General features: G+C 40.8%; 2 protein-coding genes across 2 annotated transcripts in view; one reads left to right on the forward strand and one right to left on the reverse strand.

Moving 5' to 3' along the window:
* Positions 1-22,666, forward strand: part of SHB (SH2 domain containing adaptor protein B) — a 333,076-nt gene that overhangs the window by 237,094 nt on the left and 73,316 nt on the right. The gene's annotated exons all lie outside the window — the stretch shown is intronic.
* Positions 313-9,670, reverse strand: NANS (N-acetylneuraminate synthase). The gene is made up of 6 exons (XM_054283689.1): positions 9,514-9,670; positions 7,946-8,161; positions 4,777-4,876; positions 4,376-4,530; positions 3,135-3,401; positions 313-2,060 (listed from the first exon to the last, which is right to left on the reverse strand). Exons 1-6 carry the CDS (start codon positions 9,643-9,645, stop codon positions 1,851-1,853), a joined length of 1,080 nt encoding a protein of 359 aa, XP_054139664.1. The 5' UTR covers positions 9,646-9,670; the 3' UTR covers positions 313-1,850.

The raw sequence follows: 22,666 nt of genomic DNA on the forward strand, positions 1-22,666 counted from the left end.
ACACCAGGCCAGAGGTGCATTTGTGGCCCATTTATGTTTGCGTCCAATTTGCAACATTCACGTAAAACTAGGGGACACAGCTTGCAATTTTCTGTATATGCATGTCTTCCCCCCCATCAATACATTAATTAAAGTCCTGGACATTTCTGGAGCTTTTGCTTACAGCAGTCTCCAGGACCAGCCTAGAGTGAAAAACCACTTCTACTTGAAACTGGTCAGGTAATGTTACAGTGTTCAAACACTAAAGGCCCTGCATCACCAGTGCTGGCAAAGGCAAGGTCTGACCATAGCCTGAAATGCAGAAATAAGAGCTTGTTTTATAAGCTAAATTTATTTTTCAAATTTGAAATGAAAAAAAAAAATCTTTTAAAAATTAAGTATTTTTTTAATGTAAGGCAAGCATACTGCATCAGTCACAGATCACATATGGTGAAGTATATGACTCAACCTCTGCTTCCCCATTTAAAGATATGAATACAGTTTCCTCAGAATTGCACATCTTGAAAGTAAATAGTATATAGGTACAAAACCACTCACCACCAAATTCAAGATACTTCACCAACTCATGACAAAAAGGTAGCAAGTTCCAAGTAACCATCACTAGTAAATGATTCCACCACAGAACAAAAGCAGATTAAGTATTGCAAAGCAGTTCTGTCCTAAGCAAGGTAGTTGAAGAATTAATGGCTTGCAGCTGCTGCTATACAGCTCCCTTCTGGTCAAAGGGAAAACCAGCAGGCAATACGAGTGGTATTGCATTTCTCAAATGAAAAATGAGAAGCTGGGACGCAAGAGCAGACCACACAAATCATGTACTGACCGTCATGCTGAAGCACAATGGTGTAAATGTAGTCAGGCAGTCAGCCTCAGCCATGTCCCAACACACCAGTGTTGGGAGAAAAATCCCAATGTAGAGGATTCTGCTTAGTACAGAAAAAAAAAAGCTGCTAAAACTTCACCAGCATTTGCTTCCTACCTGAGAAGCTCCCCCCAGGTCCAACAGAGGCATCCAAATGCTCTGCAGAATCAACTTAATATTCCAGACTTCACTCAACTTGCAATAGATGCTTTTCAGAATTTCCGAAGCATAAATTAAACTTATTTCCACTGATTCGTCTCAGATCTACTTTTCTTCCCTCCTCAATCTCTCTGGCATGCCTTTTGGCCTTTCAGTTCAAAAAAGGCTCTCTTGCTCCTTAAATGGGACCTTTGTAAATATCACTATGCTTCCTTTCCTGGTACTGTCTCTTGAGAAATTAGCTTTCTCAAGAAGCCCATTTTCCCACAGAATACAGATTGCTGCAACCCACTGCTTTATCATGACACTTTTAAGAGTTTCATCTTAAAAAAAAAAATCCATCCAGGTTGCATTTGTAGTTTTCTGTTCAGTGTAAACCTTCACTTATCTGTATTCAACTCCAACCAGAGTCCTGCTATCACACAGGTGAGGCAAATGGCAGAAAAGAGAGGAGTATCAAAAGATACAGGGCTAGAACAATTCAAAGTGTAGACAAAATTCTGATAATTCACTGTATTCTTAACAGAAAAGGGAAGGTGGAAAGTGGCAGACTGTGGTCTTGTATTTGGCAGAACTCCAAATTAATCTAGGTTAAGTGAAATGGAGAAGAGAGGATCATGGCATTTCCTAGGCACAATGCTATACAATTTCTAACAAAATCTTCATAATTTATATCCCCTTTGCTTCTGAAACTTCCTGCTAACAAGAACCTGAAAATTCTATCCTGTTTGTACCCTCATAATTACACCCCTTTCTTCTAATCTACCATGCTGCTATTCTCAAACACATTGCATGGTAGTACATTGAGAAATATGGAATGGAGTGCTTTGGTTTAGCACTTCACTTTTTTTACGTGATTTTCCACTGCTTGCTCTGTGATGGTTTCATCTTCTTCAATAGTTCTTTTAACCTTCTGGCCCACCAGGTCAAAGATGCATTCTGGAGGAAATCCCTTTGGCTCTCCCACCTTCACTGTCAGCATGTCAAGTGTCAACACTGCACCTTCAGGAATTGCCACTTTTGCCACTACCGACTTTCCCAGCTACAGGGAGGGGGAAAAAAACAATGCTGAAGTTAAATACATTGCTAGCTTAGTATAACATAAAAGGACAAAAAAATGTTCTGCAGTTATTTTAGAACAGGTTGTGTAGAATTGCCTTCTCCATTACTTATTCCAAACGAAGATTAATTTAGCATGGTTACTCTCACTGTAACTAGGCTGCCAGGAACATGCAGATGTTTTCTGAAACTGGACAGTGGCTCACTGGAATTTTTCAAAATCACAATGGAGGGAATCTGATTAGAATGACTGGCATTTTAGCTTAGTGCAAAAGCAGCTAATATAAAATCATAGAGGTATTATTCCTATTACGATTGCCAAGTACCTGGCACTGGTGGGGCCACACCTCAAATCCTGTGTCCAGTTCTGGACCCCTTATTACAAGAAGGACATTGAAATGCTGGAGTGAATCCAGAGAAAGGCCACAAAGCTGGTGAAATGTCTGGAGCACAAGTCCTTTGAAAAGTGGCTGAGGGAGCTGGGGGATGCTTAGCCTGGAGAAAAGGAAGCTCAGAGGGGGCCTTATCACTGTCTACAGCTCCATGAGAGGATGCTGTAGTCAGCTGAGTGGTCTCTTCTCCCAGGCAGCAAATGACAGAAAAAGAGGAAATGGCCTCAAGCTGTGCCACGGGAGGGTTAGACTAGATATTAGGAAAAATTTCTTCTCTAAAAGGGTGACCAAGCACTCAAACAGTCTAGAACATGGAAGCAGTTGAGACATGATTCCTGGAGTTATTTAAAATGTGTAGACATGGCACTTAGGAACATACATTAGTGGTTGAGCTTGGCAGTGTTAGGTTGGACTAAATGACCTCACGGGTCTTTTCCAACTTAAATGATTCCAGGCTGTTACTCAACTTAGTTAACCACTGGATGATAAACACAGACCTCTATTATAATCAAAACTGCCAACATTATGCAGTGTGAAATTTTTTAAGTGCAGAGGCAGAAATGCTACTGCAATAAACAATTCACAACCTATTTTTCTGAATACAGAGTTATTAGCTATAGGTCTAAATTAGTTGCAGGTTTACACAAACTAAAATCAAAAGTTACCTTTTCATTGCAAGCCATTTCACAGGGCAAGAGCTGTTTGATTGGAGAACCCATTGCTTTTTCCACAGTACGGATGGCTTTCACTAAGTCTGCCAGCTCATTTGGCTCCAGAGATGCTTGGTGGTCGCTTCCTTTCCATGTTTTGTCAAGAGTCACGTGCCGTTCCAGTACTTTAGCACCCATAGCAACAGCTGCCACTGAAATGGCTATGCCAGTTTCATGCCCCGAATAGCCAATGGGGATATCAGGAAAAGCTGACTGGTATGCCTTGAATCACAACAGAGTTGGTCTGAATTACCAAGGCAGCAGTTTCAAAAACAAAGCAAATTTAATAGTGATAACTGCAGTGGACAAATACTGTGCCATAAACAAGTAGTTGGATATGCAGAGAATGCAACCTTTTAAATTCAACAAGTTACACTGCATTACCAATCACCACATTCCAAATCTGACTAATATTATCAATACCGACAAGGAAGCATGTTCTCTTCTACAATTTACATTTCTCGTTTTAATACACTTCTACTATTCAAGGTCTTCAAGGCCTGTATTAGCCTAAGTAACAGTAATAGTATCCTATTTTTATCCAAGAAGCCAGTGGATTGGTTAAACTTAATCTGTATCCAAAACAGATTTCTTCAACATCGTATTTAAAATCTGAAGCAACCTTTTAATCCAAGCACAGAGAACAGTCACCAAGTCCTAAAAGCACTTAAATGCAGCCATGTGTCATTCTATTAAAAATAATATACTATGTGTATAGTATATTATAGATCTAAGGTAGTGCTTGAACACTGGCCAGTTTGGGAAAACTTTCTTACATCACTATTTGGCATATACAAGTAATAGTCACATGAAACTTTTTAAACAAAGTTTCTGGTCTAGCTTCCTATTTAGAATTACATTCTCATTTCATGCACCTTCTAAAATGATAACAGTCTACATGATTTTTGTTAGCACTAAAAACCACAGGGTTAACCTCATAACCATGTCATGTTTTCCTCTGTTGAACTGTGAATACTCCAGCAATATCCTTTATCATATTCCTCAAAGATGAGTTCTACTAAAAAAGGACCCGGTGGATCTTTTAACTTCAGTGTGAATTAGAGGAACATGACACATCCTGTAACTTCCCAGAAGCAAATTCCAGCACGCCTTAAGACCTGGAAGTGTATCTCAGCAAAAGCACAGAACCCTTCTCTGCCACCCCACCCACAGCACGCTCTGGGTTACTCACTGACCGATATAACACGGAGATTGACGTCCTCTGGCTGAAGTGGGTATGCGCTGGTGCACTGCAGGAAGCAGAAGTTTGGATTTATGGGCTTCACAATCTGATAAACCTGATGCATTGTGCTCATCGACTGCATCCCACTGGAAATCACCATTGGGCGACCTAGCCATTGGAAAATATCCACATCCTATGTCAACAAGAAAGCTACCCAAGATAAAATTAAATTCTTTAAAGTAAATTATTTCAGTAAAACTAGAAAAGAACTCTAGATAAAACTTTTTTTTTTCAAAGTCTGAAATATAAAGAAACTTCAGATTGTTTTCCCAAAAATCAACTGGAGAAAAATGTAATAACTGAGCTACTGAGAAATTGTGATGGTCACCAAGATGGATCAAAGAAAATGCTTACCTTTCTTTGCAGTCTTTTCCAAATATGGAAAATTATTTGTATCTCCTGATCCTACTTTGAAAAATGGAACATCCAGTTCATGTAGAAATTCCACAGCCATCTACAAGGAAAAGAAATCATGCTTTAACACTCCATTTCAGCTGGATCAAGGGATCAAGAACTACTGTTCTTGGAAATAAACAACTGTTTAACACAACAAACCCAAAGCTTAATTAAACAGGTGGGTATTATACAGTATCATACACAAAAAACCCTGCTCCTGAAGTAGCATTTGCTATCTTGACAATATTAGCATCTGATTTCCCTCCAGGTGGAGTATAATTATGATGCCTTCTTTCATACTTCTGTTTTAGTGCAAAGTTTTGATTGGGATCACGGTCTCAAGGCAGTCTCTGGTCTCACCAGCTGTACAGTCTGCTGCTTAGTACAAGCAAGCAGAGCTCCATCTCAGCTTGCAGATGAACCTGTGTATCACAACATTCTCGATTTTTTTCTCTCTTTTTTGAACACTACCAGAGAGAGCAACTACCTGCAGATGGAAGTCTGCCTGTCAAAGAAGAAATGTGATACAAGCATGCACAGTTTTCCTGCCACATGTGTCCTGCAGGTCAGAAAGATTAAGCTACAGAGTGTTTAAAACTACAGATAGTAGAACAGACTCATCACACTGAAAACTTGTATGAGCATATTAAATAAGCACCAGGAAAAAACCCCAAAAGTGCCCAAAAAGGGAAATCCAAAATTAATTTGCTTTTAGGAAAGATACTAGAACAATAAAATATGCCAAAGCAAAGACTATAAAACTGTTTATTTAAATGCTAATTATACTCTGCCTTTCTCTAAAAATATGCCAAACAATTCAAGAATTATTAGAGGCTTCCTGAAAACGGGTACATAAGCGGCCTTTTAAAAATTAGTACTTTATAGGAAGAAAATTTAAATTCCAAATCTATCACAGGCAAGAGGTATTTGAATCCTCCATTCACCTCTGGGGAAAATAATGAAACAGTTACCTTTGCCCTTGTTGACCACCCGCAAACACTTTTTCATTTCTTCAGCTGTTTTCTTGTTGCAGTTACATTTACTTAATGCCAGAGAAAGAATGCTAATGTCCACAAAGATAATAAAGTCTTATTCAGTCTAATTTTTCTACCATCAGTATGATGGAGATTAAATTTCTTGTAGCTGCTATGTATAACATCTCTATGTTCACTAGTTAATATAGTTTATTCAGATGTATTGTGCATAAAGACAATGGGTAATCTATTGACACAGATCTTATCTCAGGAGATGGCAAAAATTAAATATGACAGGTAGACCTTGCATCTAAGGCCACTCTTCATTAGAAAAATATCTCTTGAAAATTAGCAGCTCTTCTTTAAGAGATTCAAGAACCAGGAAGTAATTTCAAATAACAAAAATGACGTTAAAGGGAGTGGTTCAATGAGATCCTGCTTTGTCTCCGGTACACACCAGAACAGAATAAATAAAAAAGTTATTCAAAGACTTTTTTATTTGTTTCACACATCACTTAAATAATTTCCTCATATAGTTAATCACACAATTTAACCTCTTTGATGTATCTGGACCTCCGGAGATTATGTTAAATTTACAGAAGTTAATGTATAAAAACTTTCAGAAGTTAATGCATTCTTAAAGAGTTTTTATGTCAATGTATGCAATATTTTAAGTTCCAAACCCCTGTCTTGCAGAAATGCCACCAGAAATATTAGGGTGTAATGCAATTACTGCTCAAAAAGAAGGCACAAACATGTATCACTTCTGTTAATTAGCTAATAAAGCCACATACAAAAGAGCACAGCAGAGATAAAGAGGGATCCCAGCAGCAGAAAGTGATCTTAGCTGCTGCCTATAAAAATTGTTCTATGTTGTACTACAGCCTTTAGAAACCAGAGGTTTTAACATCAAAGAAGGAATGTGGGGGTTTTCTTCTCCCCAAAGGCACGTGGGTCTTTTAAGATCCCAGATACAGAAGTCCGAGATTCCTGTGTTCATGTACTCCTTTCTTAAAGGAATGCATGCTGTTCAGCGAGTCTTCTAGATGTGAAGAGAGCAATAAAAGAAACATCACCACACTCTCTTTTCACAGATCTATTTCTGAATCCATGGCACTGAGTTAGTGCCATATACACACAGCATATTTGTCTATCATCAGATGAAGAGAGAGACAAATTGTGAGAAATAACACTCATGTATCAGGAATTGTCTCTGATTGCAAGAGTGAGACACTGAATAGATTGCCTTAAAACATTAAGTAAATCAGGTTTGTCCTATCCTGGATATATCTACTTCCAGAAAGCCAGGGACATGGTTCTGCTGGCATATGCAGGAGTGGCTAGCTTACTTCTGGTAGGGTCTCTTTCCATTCGGTTCTCTGTCTTTTCTAGGCCACAAAGAAAAATAAATCTGTAATCTCTCATCTGTACTGAAGTTCAAGTGTTACCTGACCTTTACAGCTTACACATATGAACTGTATGTTGCATTTGTTAATAATGTCACTACCATTATTCTGAGGCAAATGACATGCAACAGCTACAAGTACACATGTCTAAGGGGGAACAGCAGCAGGAGTTTCATGGAGTTGTGAAGCTGGTGACTGACTTTTCAAGAGCCCACTGGCAAAAATCAGTAAATGATTCAGCAGTAATAGGACAAGGTGTGAGCAACTCCATGAGATTAGTAAAAGAAATAGGGGCATAAAATTCCTACTGCTTAGAAACACCACAAGGGTCTAGTAAACAACAAGGAGGGCAGAAAAAAAGAGGGAAATAATGGGGATTAGATCAAGAAAGGAATCTGTTTTAAATATAGAAAGAAGTTTGATATCAATATACCAGACAACACTGGAGAGCAGTCTGATTGCCATCTTGATCTATACTCTCAAAGCCTCAATTGTTTATGAAGGTCAAAATGAAGCCTTGTCCCTAATACTACTTACTCTGATAAGTATCTCAACACATGGCAAGTCTTCCAAAATATTCAGCCAACCACTGTAGGAACACAGGTGAACTGGCAAATTACTCTAGGTGTCTCAGTTAAGAAATCGATTGTCCGTATATTTTTTTTCTGTAAAAACTATCACATCTAAGTAATACCCAACAGACACAACAGCCAGACTCCCCTTGTCATTCCAGTATGGCTTACATACCTCATCCATGCCAGAAGCTGTGAAGAAAATGCCAATCTCCTCCGCATACTTCTTCAGCTCTCTATATTGGTCATGACTGAACTCCAGGTGGCGCTTGTGTTCCCCATAAGTCTTTCCCCAGGAGTGTTTAGAGGTGTAGGGCCTTTCTAAGGCTTTCTTGTTGAATTTGTACTCCAGTTCACTCTTCTGGAACTTAGCACAGTCTGCTCCGCAGTCCTGCAAAACAAGCTGGTGCACACTGAGTGGAACTGCAAGTGAACCGGCACTCACCTAGCTCTGAATGCAAGGAGTGAGTAACTGATGTGCTCATCTGTTGTGGAGTTTTCACATTACCATCACAGCAATCACAGAAACGGTAATGAACACAGAGTGACTGTGGACCTACACACGTATGAACCCTTCTATTTCAGAGTCCTGATACACTTAGTAGAGCAGCAGTTCAGAGAAACCATATTAAACCTACAAAACTACTTAGCTATGCATGTTGCTTATTTGAAGAGTTGACTTCTGTGGTGTTGTTCCCAGATTAGCTGTCACTGATAATGTTACATTAAAAAAGGACACAGGATTCTATGGAACAAGGAGTATGAGTCTGAAATTCATAGCATCATCAAGGCTGGAAGAAACTTAAGATCATCCAGTCCAACCATCCACCCAGCATCACCAGAGTTATCCCTAGATCACGTCACCAGCACCAGACACTCTTGAACAACTCCAGGAAGAATAATTCATTTGAAGGAATAATTCACATGAAATCACACAGTAAAGACAAATCCTCTTTAGACTGGTCTCCACTTTCAGCCCAGTCACATAACTGAATACATCATGTCCTGAGCTGTGATGATGTGTGGTTTTCTATCTAATGGATATCACATCAAATTTGAAAGCAGTTTGGCTGTCTTACTGGATGACACAAGCTTTACTGCAATAAAGCCCTGATGTCAACCAAGTCAAACTGGAGGTTCATCAGAGATGGTTCAGCAGATTAATGGTTCAGATACTTCCTAAATTCCCCGTAAGCTCATGTCCCAGCTGCGGGGCTGCAGCCATGACAAAAGATCACAGAATGAATTAGTTGGAAAAGACCTCTGAGATCATCGAGGCCTTGAGGTGACTGAGCTCCACGTTGTCAAATAGACCACCAAGTGCCACGTCCAGTCTTTCCTTAAACACCTCCACTGACAGCGACTCCACCACCTCCCTGGGCAGCCCACTGCGATGTCTGTTCGGCCTCTCCGAGAAATTCTTCCTGATGGCCAGCCTTAACCTCTGTGGCACAGCTTGAGGCCACGTCCTCTCATCCTGTCACTAGCGGCCTGGCAGAAGCGGCCGAGCCCCACCTGGCCACACGCTCCTCTCAGGGAGTTGTAGAGAGTCATGATGTCACCCCTGAGCCTCCTTTTCTCCAGGCTGAAGAACCACAGCTCCCTCAGCCGCTCCTCACTGAACAAGCACTCCAGATCCTTAATCAAAGTTAAATGCAAGGGTCCCCCTGCAGACAACCTGTGTCTGGAATAAACCCAGGCCGCGCCCCGGCGCTCTCCCTCACCCGCCTCCCCCCCGCGCACCTTGACCATGCGGATCATGCGCTTGGCGATGTCCAGGTCGCCCTGGTGGTTCTGCCCGATCTCGGCGATGATGAAGCAGGGCTGGTCGCCGCCGACGCGCCGCCCGGGGCACAGCTCGAACTCGCGAGCCATGGCGAGATGGCGACAGCCCAACAACCCGCCCGCGACTGCGCCGCCGCTCCCGGCCCCGCCGCGCCTCTTTACATCCGCACCAATGGGCGCCGCCATTCCGGGCCCGGCCGCGCCTTCTCCCGGCCGCACCAATGGGCGCCGCCATTCCGGGCCCGGCCGCGCCTTCTCCCGGCCGCACCAATGGGCGCCGTCATTCCCGGTCCGGCCGCGCCCGCCAGCGGCGCCGCCGGCGGGGGCGGACTCCCTCCCCCAGGGCCAGCTGCCCGCCGGCAGGGAGTGCCGCGGCACCGCGCCCTCAGCGCTTCCCGCAGGGACACGGGCACCGCCGCCACGGCAGCGGCTTCTCGGGAAGCGCGCACTAGCTGGGTGCTCCACCCAAGAGACGTTTAAAATCTTCCAGGGATGGTGACTCCAGCACCTCCCGGAAAACATATTCCAGTGCCTGACCTCCGTGAGAGTGACAAATTTTTTTTCTAATACCTAATCTGAATCTCCAGTGTCTCAGATTAAGGCCAGGCCCGGCAGACCACACCGACCCCCACCTCACTATACACTCCTTTCAGGAGCTGCAGAGACTTGGTTCAGACAAAACTTTTCATGATATATGGAAATAAATGGTAAAATATGACGCAATAGCTAAGGCTACTTCTGAGATTATTTTACTCCAAAATCATTCTCTGACTGACACGCAGATACACTTGTGACATTCTGGGCCTATCTGTGAGGTTTTCAATAGAATTGAAAATCGATAATTTCAATTGTTATGATTTTATGGTACGTGTCTGGTGGTTTTTTGTTTGCTTTATCTGGTTTGTTTTGTCTTGTCTTGGTGAGTGACATGAAGCGGAGTTGAGTCCCATTGACGCACAATATTAGTACCACACTTACAGCACAGTAGTTCTTTTTGGGGGTATTGATTGTTCCCCAAGGAGAACTGCATCCTTCTGACAGACTGCAGTGACTGATCGAACACAACCAGCAGGCTCTCAGCTGCGTACTACTACATGAGAGATAGCCTAAGAGATTGCCTCAATTTAAAACCAGAAATGGCCTTGATGAGTGATACACGGCAATATGCCAGTGGCTCTTGAAAGGGATGTTGTCTTTTACAAAGAATTGACTTTTGTAAATTATGATGAGAACACCGTATAAATACCATTTTTTTTTTCTTTGTGTAACCAAGAATTGCAGCATATAAAATGTTTGTATCTGTATAAAACCAGCCAGTTCTCTAGAAACAGGTCAGTTGCCTGAGGCTGTCTCATAGATGAGAAAGTTTCCTGACAACAGAACTCACACTAACCATTTCTACTGGTCAATTACATTGACTACAGTCACAGGTGGATACAAATGCAGCCGTAGCTTTTTTAGGGTGCTGAATGACTGTTACAGAAAGCGATCCGAGTATAAAAAAGGTTGCATTTGTGCAATGGGTTATACATACTTAATGTTTCTATGAAAATTTTCCAGAGAAAAAAATAGAAGGTTGAAACTATACTGCAGGTATTATTGATGTACCCCATATGGGCTAAAACAGTATAATTTCAGGAATTACATAGAGTTGAAAGCCATACCATAGTCTGTTGAACTTTGGGATACTAAAAATTAATGATTTATGAAAACACCTGATACTCAATATTGGCTATGCAAAACAATTTGTGAATGTAACTTTAATACTGCACGCATACAAACACTGAGAATAATTATAATGAAGTTTACCCCAAAAGTTTGCTGATTGAAAAAGCAGCTTCTTAAGTGTTTCTTAATTGTAGTATCTGAAGCAAGCCTCTAATGTGCTACATTTCACTGGATTTTACTTTACACTGTAATATACCACCTACCCCATGAGACATTTCTCCAACTAAACTACATGGCTTGAGGCCAAAAATTTGTTCTTGTAGTTCCTTAGGTACTCTAGGTTCTTCCTGCATAAACATTTACCACCACCTCCACAGCACAGACACACCCTTATTTCCTGGGGCAAGTTTCTTGTTCAGTCATCAAGTGAAGAAGCAGGAAAAAAATGCCTCCAGAACACAAATAATTAACTTCTGGAATAATTTAGCAATGACATAATAACATTTCGCATATTACAGCCTAAAAATAACAGAAAGTTCAGCCCCTGTGCTTTTAATTATTCAGCATTAAAGCAGTAGAATGGAACATAAGATGACATGCGGTGAGATATATATATATATATATTTAATGTAAAGCACTAAAGTAAGAACTAATACAGAAACAAATAATAACACTGCAGAAACTGTGAACCATTCCAACCCAGGCAGTTTTACACTTCCTAACACTTCCTAATAAATGTCTGGCTGCAATAATTCTAACTTTGTATTCGGTGAAACTGTGTTCCTGTGTGATGTCTAAAACCCTGGTTCTGTTGCAGATTTGTCTTTTATTTCAGTGGGAGAGCCAACTCACACTGAGGATTTGATGGATGTATTTGCAGACAATAATGAGAAGCATACAGAGAATACAATGGAATACTTCCAGCTGGAAGGGACCTACAATGATTGTTTAGGGCAATTGCTTGATCATTTCATGGCTTGTCAGTTGATGTTGTCACACTGATAGTTATCACACTAGGCAAACTGATTTTAATGCTTTATTCAGGAATTATAGAGTTTGAGACAACAAGTACATGTAGTTTGTGTACTCAGATACATACTTCTATACAGCCCTAGCACTTGACTGGCATGATAAAATATATTTGAAGAGCCTTGGTCCTTGAAACAGATGTGCTTGCACCTTTGATATAGTTTTTAAGAAGAAAATTCCATTATAATCCAGTGATGACAACCATTTGCCAGCAGCAATTCTTTTCAAATATCAAGATCTAGTACATTTCAAAAAAGCTTGACTGTCAGTGAATTTTAATTCCCTGGTCTCCTTTTTCTTGGATGATACACTCTCCAATTCTGGGGGTGTTAACTTCCCATGGCCACATAATCTATTTGTCTTATTCATAAACAGTGCATGAAGTACATGCACTTGTTGTTTGATTGCTTCCTCCTTGTTATGTCTAAAGAAGTGTTCTCAGCACTTAAGATTATAATCGTCCGGAACCAGAAGCTGACTGCCAGTGAGATGTTTATAATCTCGTGGCCCCTGTTTTAAGCCTTTACACATATTTTCAAGGTCTCTGGTATTATCCCACACTTAAATTCTACATCATAACAAAAGACACTTGATACCCAATTTCAATTTGTACTGGGTAAATTCATTCAAACTAATAACAAACCGAACAGCCCACCAGTTCTTGTGGCCTTGCAATGCTGGCAATAATTTTCTTACTTGCAATGACAGTATAATTTTTTTATTAGGCCATCCAGGCCATAGGTGACAGGCAGTACATCTCCTTGTGGTGACAGCAAGAATTTGATTTCTGCAGATTTTCTTTATTTCAGCTTGACATTTGAATTTTAGTTTCCACACAAGTTCTGACAAGCTAAAAAGACCAGCATATTTCCCTTTTGCTCTGACCAGCTTTCTTATACAACTTTGAGAACAGCCCTGTGTATTGTGAATGCATCCAGATGTGCTAATAGTTCAGCAAATCACAGTAATGGATTGACTTGTCCTTTTACCAGATCTTGTGGAGTTTAAGTAACTGTAAACAACTTCCACAAGAAGAAGTGAGAGATTGCATACAATATTTGAGCAGGATGGCTGGGATGATGTGAATGAGACAACTCTTACTGACAAAGAGTGATTAAGGGTTACAGAGGCAGGAAGGGATTCAGAAGGGAAAAGATATAAGGAGAAACTAAGGAAGAGTGACAGAATAAAGTGATACTGGCTGATACTGGGCCAGTGGATTGCTGAGAATGCTGGGAAGCCCAAAAATCTGAGGAGTATGAGAGGCTGGACTGAAAGTTGGGAGACAGGGGAACTTGAAGGATACTGGTTTCATGAGAAATGCTGCTGGAAATGGCAGCTGAGGGGACTGAGTCATGAAAATCAGAGCCTATCCCTAGTGCTATGAGTAATATGAGACAAATGCGGCTATAAATAAGGGGTCTGCATAAGAAGAAGGCAGATGATGTTAAACATCATCTTTTTTCCCCTAAAAAATCACAAGTAAAGGACTGTGGTCCATTAGAACATACTCAAGATTTAGAATTTAGTTAAAGGCCTGCCTAGAGTATATTTTCTCCCTCCTTCTGCACAACTGTCTTCTCTCCTTCAGTTATTTCTGGGGCCGAAGGAACAGAGATCTCTATGTTCCAACCCCGTGTGTATCGCTGGGGTACACTGGCTTGCAATTTTTGACTTGACAAGACAGATGATCAGGGCTATGACACAAAGCACATGTTTAGGGCTATACAACCCTCAAATGATAGAGGTTGCTAGTTTTAAGATTTTTCAGTCATCATTTTTGCCTCTTTCAGCATACTTAGTGAACAGTGATTAAAATACCCCCTCAAGAGCAATCTTGCCCTAGACTGTACTAGATGTACTGGAGGTGACTGTCCTAGTCTATATATCCTGTGTTTTATGAGACAGCAGGGAAACATTGACCAAAGCTTTAGGGAAGAGAAAGGTGGTCCCTTAATCAGCCAGTTCTGATTCACTGGTTTTGCTATCAAATTCCTGGATGATACTGGGCTAATCACTAAAATAAGATTTTCATATCTAATTGTCAAACTGAATTCTTATAGATGGCTTATCCAAGGCATTACTGTTCAGTTTACAGATCTGTTGAATTCTTACAACTACAATTCAGTACGAGAAATGCGCTGAACTAACACAATACCTATATAAAATACCTGGTCTTTGGCATCTCTGAATTGACATTTGGAATAAGTAGACACCACCCAGTCTAATCTGGTTGTATTTCAGTTCTACTCTGCAGGAGCAGAGGAGAGAGGAGAGTACACTCTCTGTACATTGAGGGCAGAGAGGGAGAAGACTAATACTCTCACTTTTCTGAGAAGTGTGTAAATGTAAATTATTACTTTAAGAAGCCTCCATGTGATTGTAAAAGGCGCAATGACAGAAATAATGCATCTGTTGTCAGAGGAACAGTTGAAAAGTGTGTGATGCAGAAACCCGTGACATGCAAAACAGTGAGAATAAACAGAATATTTGTTTGTCAGCTTAGCTCGGGGCTGTCAGTCCTGCCTCAGTGGTGCTGTAGGAGTACCAGTCTACATCTCAGCTCCTGGCCTGCCTGCATGACATCACTCATCGTTGACCTGCTTATCACTACAGTCTGTGGGCTGAGGTCATAGCCAAACCCATTCTCAGCTGGCTTGTACACGTTAGTCACAAGTTCCCACTGTAAGAGGCACATCTTGCAACTGGATCCAGTTGATTTCCTCCAGCAGATCAGAGCCCAGCTTTGCTGTTGCAAGGAGATAGATCTTCCAAGTATTAAAAAGAAAACTGAACTCTGACTGGAAAAATAAACATTCACATAGATGCTACTGCCTTGATTACCCAGGGAAAAAAAGTCAAGTTAATGTGTTTTGTGATAAGGCAGCTGAATAGATGCTTTCTATGTGTTCAGAATGTAGATTACTTTGACACTTAAACAGGGGAAAGTGGTGCAATACCCCTTCTGTATGGAATTCAGTCATAAACCTGTTGCTGTTTTAGGAGGGAAATGAGAAGATTTTGGCAGATCCAAGAGCTTCAAAAGAGCTTCAAAAGCTCTTGGCTACCCAATTTTCCTTATAGTCAAACTCCCTTTCAAAGTTCTTCTAAAATTTAATTAAAAAGTTAAAAATACCCTCTGTCAATAAAGAATGGCTTTTCCCTTCTACCAGAGCCTTCTTAATTTCCTTACCTTGCAACAGTCTGCAATAAATTGTGATTACTACTCAGTATGTGTTTCAACAATCCCTGTATTTCAAGTGTCTGTCATTTATTTAAGGTTCAATTAAATCATTAAAAACAAACAAGCAAACAAACAAATTAAACCAACCCCCCCCCCCCCCCACACACACACACTTTGAAAAGCAGTTTACAGCAGAAATAGAATTAAAGAGTTACCTTTATTTATACTTCTTTGCATGAGTTAGTTTTTTTGCAGCCAGGTTCTTCTCAACATTTTGTGACCTGTGTTGGGTTTGGGCAAGTTAAAAAACTCATTCTGCACCTCATGGAATGCTTTTGTGTCTGTAAATCAAATACAGAAAAGGCCACTGCTTCATTGTTTCTAAGGAAGCTGACAGGACTGTAATATATGAAAGAATTGGTAGATTATTTGCTAATATTTCAATTAATTTTACTACCTTAGGAATTGCAGAAGTTCCACATTCAGAGGTGATACTAAAATATTAAGACAATGTATTGTGAAGTAACCTTGCAAATCCAAATTGTAGAACAAAAATGTAATACAGATTGTCCAGAAAACTTGACTGGAAACTAATTTACTGAATACATTTTCAAATATACTACTGAAGTAAAATTTTTCCCTGAGTACTTCTGGTGGTGGGGGAATTCCTGCTGTAAATTAAATAGGTCTCTTTAGTTATGTCAGAGAAGATGAGAGTGAGATTATAGGACAGAAAGATGCTTATTGCCTACACGCTTGCAATCAGTTTGGTCAGACAGGCTAGGAAGCTATCATCTGTGGAAAATGAATTTTTCTCTCAGGACAGTTCTGTCAGGTTCTGTCCTTTGCATGTAAGAACTTCACATGCAGCACATTCTACAACAACAAGAAACTGTGAAGTCCAACAACATGTCATTGCTTTGTGGAATCAGAGATTCTGTATCACCTTTCACTAGTGAGGATTTCAAAATGTTTTTCTGTGAACTTCTTCTTTAAGATATGAATAGTAATTGCCCTTATTCAGGCTTAAGGAGTCCTCCTAACTGGCATTTCAAAGATTATTGAGTGGCCTCACAATGCCATCAATCATCTTTTTTGTTGGCATGGATGCCAGACAAGAGTAGATTAAACAAATTTGATAAGGCAGGAATTTGAGGCTTCTTGCAGGCTTCAGCAGTTCTACATGGTAAGTAGGTTGTTTTTGGTTTTGGTGTGATTTTTTTTGTTTGTTTGTTTGTTTTTGGTAATAAGCCTTTATCCTGAGAAGGAGAATCAATGATCTGGCTTGAAAATGTGCCCCAGAAATGCCTTTTTCTTCTGCCCCTACATAGGGCTTTTTCTTCCTGACAATTAATGAGTTTTGTATGAAGAACTAAACTGAACCCTTCAAGCACATTCTTCCTGTGCATTTCCTGTGCATTTCCTCTGGCTCCTTTTAGCAGAGACGATGCTCTTAAGAAAACAAATGGTAAGGCATCAAAAGCCTAGTTCCTTTTGTTTCTGAGGAAGTGATGATCCATGGGGAGCCACATACTACTGTTTCAACTATCAGAAAGACACCTGTCTCTACACTGGATTTGTATGCACCTAAATCAAACTCTCCACTTTGGATTATGAGTAAATTTGGAACACCTTCTTAGGTCTCTTGAAATAAAACAATCCTAATCTTCAAGAATCTCGGGACTCTGTACCAGACAAATAGGCTGAACCAGAGAAAATGTCTGGAGCAAAGAAACTTTCCCTGGGTGGAGAAGGACCAGTTTAAGGAACACATAAACAAATAGGCCTTACCTACTCCACCAATGACAAAGCTGACAGATGTCTTTGGGAGTCCACCCTTGATAGTCTTTGAAAGGCCATGGCAACTGGGAATGTCCCTCAAGACTGGAATAGAGCAAGGGTCACTATCTTCCAGAAAGTCAAAAAAGAACATCAGCAATGCAGCAACAAGCCAACCAGCTCCACGTGAGCCCCTGGAAAGATAACAGAGCAACTAATCCTGGATACCATTTTCAGTCTCAGGAAGGACAAAAAGTCATCAGAAGTAGCCACCATGCACATATGGAGGGGAAGTTATGCTTAACCAACTTGATAACCTTCCACAGAAAGTTGCCTTGCCTGCTGCATGAATGGAGAGCAATGAGACGTTGTTTATCTCAGCTGTGATAGGGTTTTAATGCTGTCTTTCACAATGTTCTAACAAGACAAACTGGCAAAATGTGGGACAAATAAATGGATAGTGAGGTGAATTGAAGATTATCTGAACAATCAGGTCCAGAGGTTGTGATATATGGCACAAAATCAAGCTGAAAACAAGTTCACTAGCATTATACTTCAGGGCATGATAGTGGGGCCAGTACTGTTGAGGTTCTTCATTAACAACCTGGATGGTGGAGCAGAGTGCTGCTACAGCAAGTTCACGTATTATACAAAACCAGGAGGAGTGACTGTTACATCAGAGGGACTGAGAGGGACCTTGGTAGGCTGGAAAATTGGGCAGAGGGGAATCTCATAGAGCTCAACAATGAGAGATGTGAAGTCTTACACTGGGATAAGAATGATTCCAGCCATCGGTACATTCTGGGGACTGCAGTATAGCTTGGCAATGAAGGGCCTTGGGGTCTTTGGGAGCAAGAAGCTTGTCATCTAACACCAATATGCCCTTACAATGAAAAAGGCCAACAGCATCCTGGGATGGATGCACAAGGAAGAGCACTGCTAGCATGTGAAAGAAAGTGATCCTTCCTCTGCATTCAGCACATCTGGAATGCTGAATCCAGTTTTGAGCCCACAGAACAAGAAAGACATGGACATATTGGAGTGAGTCCAGGGCAAGACAACAAAGATTATTAAAGGACTGAAGTACTTTTGTGTTAAGGAGAGGCCCACTATATCCATACAAAATGTTGGCAAGGCTTTACCTTCCTGGTATTGCTCACTCTATAATTCATAATCATATAATTTCAAGTATCTTCACCCTGTATTTGCAAACCTTCCTCTTTATACTAGGCTTGTCATATTACTTACTTACTTACTTACTGCTGTTCTGCTCTGGCAGTCTAACCCTCCACTCTGCTCATCTTTGTGCAGCTCCATGCTTTCCTTAGGTAGGGAACCATGTCTCTTCTCTGCTTACTCAGATTCTGTTTGAATACCATGCACAGCTGTGATGATTAGATACAGCTGTCAGAGCAACAAAAAAGCAGCATAGTTTTTATTAGTTTTTATGTGTTTATTAGTTGTAGGTATGTTCCTTATTTTACTGACTACTTCTGTTCCTTGGAAAGCATCTACACCTCTTATCTTGGGATGTTTGTGTTTAACAGTGTGGACACTACCAGCAGTGTCTCTTTGTGCCCTCATCTAATTAAATTCTCATGGCAGCAAATCAGCTTGATAAACTGAAAGCAGTGTGTCTTGCCGTGGCACTGGAGGTCTTGTAGCAATGGACATGTTTGGGTGGGCCACTTCAAATCCTCTTGCCTTGCAGGTGGCTTGATGCACTCTCATGATAAAACTGCCTTTCTTCTGGGGATGAGAACTACATATATTTAAAGACTGGTTTCTCTTTCACATTGTAGAAATAAACATGTCTCCAGTTTGATTGAATAGGAGAATTGCTCTGTGGTCATCCTAGGTAGTCAGAGTGGGCAGATGGCTTATTTAAGCTGTTACAATCAATATGAGTTATAGACCCTGGCTTGGCTTTAAATCCAGCCCCATCAAAACAAGGTGAACAGCTGCAGCATGACTCTGTAGTGCAGATGGGCTTGAGCTGAATGGCAGTGACATGTACAAATGTTTTCTTTGTGGGCTTTAGTCTTCTAAAGTAATAGTCTTCTATTTAGCAGAACTGTTAATTGTAGCTTTAAGTGCCCAAGTCAGTGTATGTGCAGTGACCTTTAAAAATCTGCTTTGAGGGAGCTTCCAGACTGATGTGAAGTGATGTGCAGGGTAGTTGCTGTGGAGCAGACTGATGCTGGCAGCTTTATGTGCCTCTCAAACCAGTTCTTTTTGGGTTTTGTACCTTGCAAAGGAGTGGCAATCTGACCCCAAGTAGGCACCATCTTTCTGATACAGGAGTCTAGGTTCTCATAAGTGAAAAGCTGGGAGGTTTTTCTAACTTCTGTCTATAGCTTGAAAGTTGCTAGTCATCAGCAGTTTGAGGGAACCTCTGGTTAACTGGTTTCAATGCAACTGGACCAAGTTCTAGTCATTGTGTGCTCTCACCAACTGCGGGCTCTTGTGCAGGGCGCTTCTAGTTAGAAAGATTTCCTGTCCAGATGTCAGCTGTGCAATGCCTTTCTCATTTGCATACTAACAGAGTATTGTATGGGCTTGCATTTAATTTGTTTTCTCTAGAAACATCTGTTCTACTAATTATTTATTTTCTTAAATAAAAAACATTGTGAAAGAGTCAGAGAAATCCCAGTATTGTGGGATTGCAATGCCTTTCTGTTGCAATGCCTTTCTTAATGTAGGAAGTGCTGAGTTGCAAACCCATATTTTCATAAATGCTCAAAAACATATTTTTAAACTACTTGTAAACAAAATCTCAGTACATATAGAAACTAGAATTAAATTTTATCTTCTTTCAAAGAATGGAGAGAAACAGAACAATCCTGACACTCCTTTGCCTTTTCATAATTCCATAAGGGTTTATTCACCTAATATTTCTGTAATATACTCTTCTCCCTAGTGTGACACATCAACAAACCATGATGGATGAATAACAAAGGGTGTGCTACTCTTGTGCTTTGTACTACTCTCTAAGGAGTAACACCTGCCTTTAGAAAAGGAGATATCTTGACTTCTTATACAGGGTAAGAAAGCAGGAAAGTAATAGCTTTGTCAGTGCAAGAACACTTCACAGTGCATCTGAATGATAGATGACATACAAATTTTTGAATTCATCATCAAAACAGATCTAATTGCTCACTGTATTTTCCCTTGCATCTAAAGCAATAACATTCAGTTACTCATTCCAATAGAACACAGAAAATAATTTTCTTGGGCTATTTGAAAAATTGCAATTCTGTTTATATATCAAATTCCTTAATCCCTATTCTGCAATTTTTAGACAAGCAAGTAACCGGATTTGCTTTTCATTTTAAATCACAATGTCCTACTTGTGTTTGTGCCATCAGAAATCCCCCAGAGGGCTAAGAGGCAGTGGTAAAGCAAAAGAGGAAATAACTAGACAGTCATGCAACATCCACTAGTCATAGTTAAAGGGAAGCAGTGCAATATTCCTTTATTTACGTATAAGGAAAGAGGAGTGATGAAAATGAATGTGGGAATATCTTTTTAGAAGAACTTGTGGAAACAAAGTCAGCAAGTTTCTGCTAGAGTGTGGCATACACTTCATGATGGCATTTCATTTTTATCATCTCCTGTTGTAAGTTATGGGCCCACTTACTGCTCTTGTTTTTAATTCTTTAGCTTTTCCATGGCAGCTGGAGATTATTTAAAATAAATAACCTTGCTGTTTTTCTATGAGAGATGAAATTCAGGAAGGTCTAGCCTCCTACCAACCAGATTCTGAGTTTTCAAAGGAAAAACTAGGCACATCTTTTATTTGACTAAATGAGGTGAAGGGACCTATCTGTCATACTACAAGAATTTACTTGTACTTTTTTTCTCTAGCAAATGATATTGATTGGGGGAAAAAGTGTAACTGAGCATGTGGTTTATCTCACCCATTAAATTCACATTTACAACTGTCTTTCAGAGTTAAATTTTTCTCTGAATTTGGGCTCCTTGTGAAATATGTCTGAACCCTTTTTTGGGACTATAACATAAGCCTGGATGGCATTACCTCTAATATTTCATGAAATGTACACAGACTTATGGGCAACATGTAAGCAGAATTAAGCAGGTACATCTTGCAGCAACTACACCAGCTTGAGGGCTGCCAGCATAATTTTCTCCTTTCTTACATAAATATTTTCCCCTTCCTCTCTGCTATGCCAATAAATTACATCCATGGCCAGCAGGTCAAAGGAGGTGATTGTCCCTCGCTCTGCTAACATGCCATGCCACCTGGACTACAGCACACAGTTCCCATGCCCTCAGCATGAGAAGGACATGGAACTGCTGGAGCAAGTCCAGAGGAGGCCGCAGTGTTGGTAAGAGGACTGGAGCACCTCCCCTACAAAGACAGACTGAGGAAGTTGGGTCTGTTCATCCTGGAGAAGAGGAGGTTGTGCAACCTCCCACTATCTGAAGGGTACTACTGGGAAACTGGAGAGGGAGTCAGTGTCAGGAACTGTAGTAACAGGGCAACGGGTAATGGGTACAAACTGAAACAGGGGAAATTTAGGTTAGATATTAGGAAGAAATTCTTTAGTCTTCTGGGGAGAGACTGGAAGAGGTTGCCTAGGGAGGTTGTGGATGTCCCAACCCTGGCAGTGTTGAAGGCCAGTTGGATAAGGCCTAAAATAAGCTGCTCTAGTGGAAGGTGCCCCTGCCCAAGGCAGCAGGGGTTTGGAATAGATGATCTTTTAGTCCATTCTAATCCCTTCACATTCTACAATTGTATGATTCCATCTGTGTTATAATACCCAGATACAAGAACATGATCAAAGTAACTGTCCAAAAAATTGTATCAGAAATTACTGCCCTTCTGATTAACATTTTGTCAATAGAACACATGCTTCTTGAATTTACACTGGTTTGATCTCATCAATGTGTAAAAATGTCTAAAGGCAGGGGTGTCAAGAGCAGGGAGCCAGGCTCTTCTCCGTGGTGCCAACCACTAGTACACGAGACAACTGTCAAAGACTGATGCACAGTAAATTCCACTTGAACATAAGAAAGAGCTTTACTGTGTGGGTGATTGAGTATTGGAACAGATTGTCCAGAGAGGGTGTGAAGTCTCCCTCACTGGAGATATTCAAGAACCATATAGACACAATCCTGTGCCAAATGCTCTGGGATAACCCTGCTTAAGCAGGGAGGTTGAATAGATGACCCAATGTTGATGTCCCTTCCAACATCTCCTATGTTTCTGTGACTTAAGTTTCCCTATGTGAGAGAGAAGACACCCAATATCACGACAGATGTTTGACACAACCCATGTTTTGGACGTTCGAATTTGTCTCCAAGTTGCCGATGGACCCCTGTCTTGTCCCCGTGGAGCGCCTGTGCTTTGGCAGGCTGGCAGAGGCGACTCCGGACCGGCTACAGCCCGAAGGAGCGGATCCCGATGGAGCGGAGCCCGCCGGTGCC

This window comes from Melozone crissalis, unplaced genomic scaffold, assembly GCF_028551555.1.
Source record: "Melozone crissalis strain CALT ecotype California unplaced genomic scaffold, PUWL_Pcris_2 ptg000005l_1, whole genome shotgun sequence".
NCBI lineage: Eukaryota > Metazoa > Chordata > Aves > Passeriformes > Passerellidae > Melozone > Melozone crissalis.

What these genes read in the sequence shown, in the direction of transcription:
- NANS (XM_054283689.1), bottom strand. Translation starts at nt 9,645, where the DNA reads ATGGCTCGCGAGTTCGAGCTGTGCCCCGGGCGGCGCGTCGGCGGCGAC. An exon ending in GCATGATCCGCATGGTCAAG is followed by an intron (nt 8,162 to 9,513) that starts GTGCGCGGGGGG and finishes CTTGTTTTGCAG; the next exon opens with GACTGCGGAGCAGACTGTGC. An exon ending in CAGCTTCTGGCATGGATGAG is followed by an intron (nt 4,877 to 7,945) that starts GTATGTAAGCCA and finishes TTTTCCTTGTAG; the next exon opens with ATGGCTGTGGAATTTCTACA.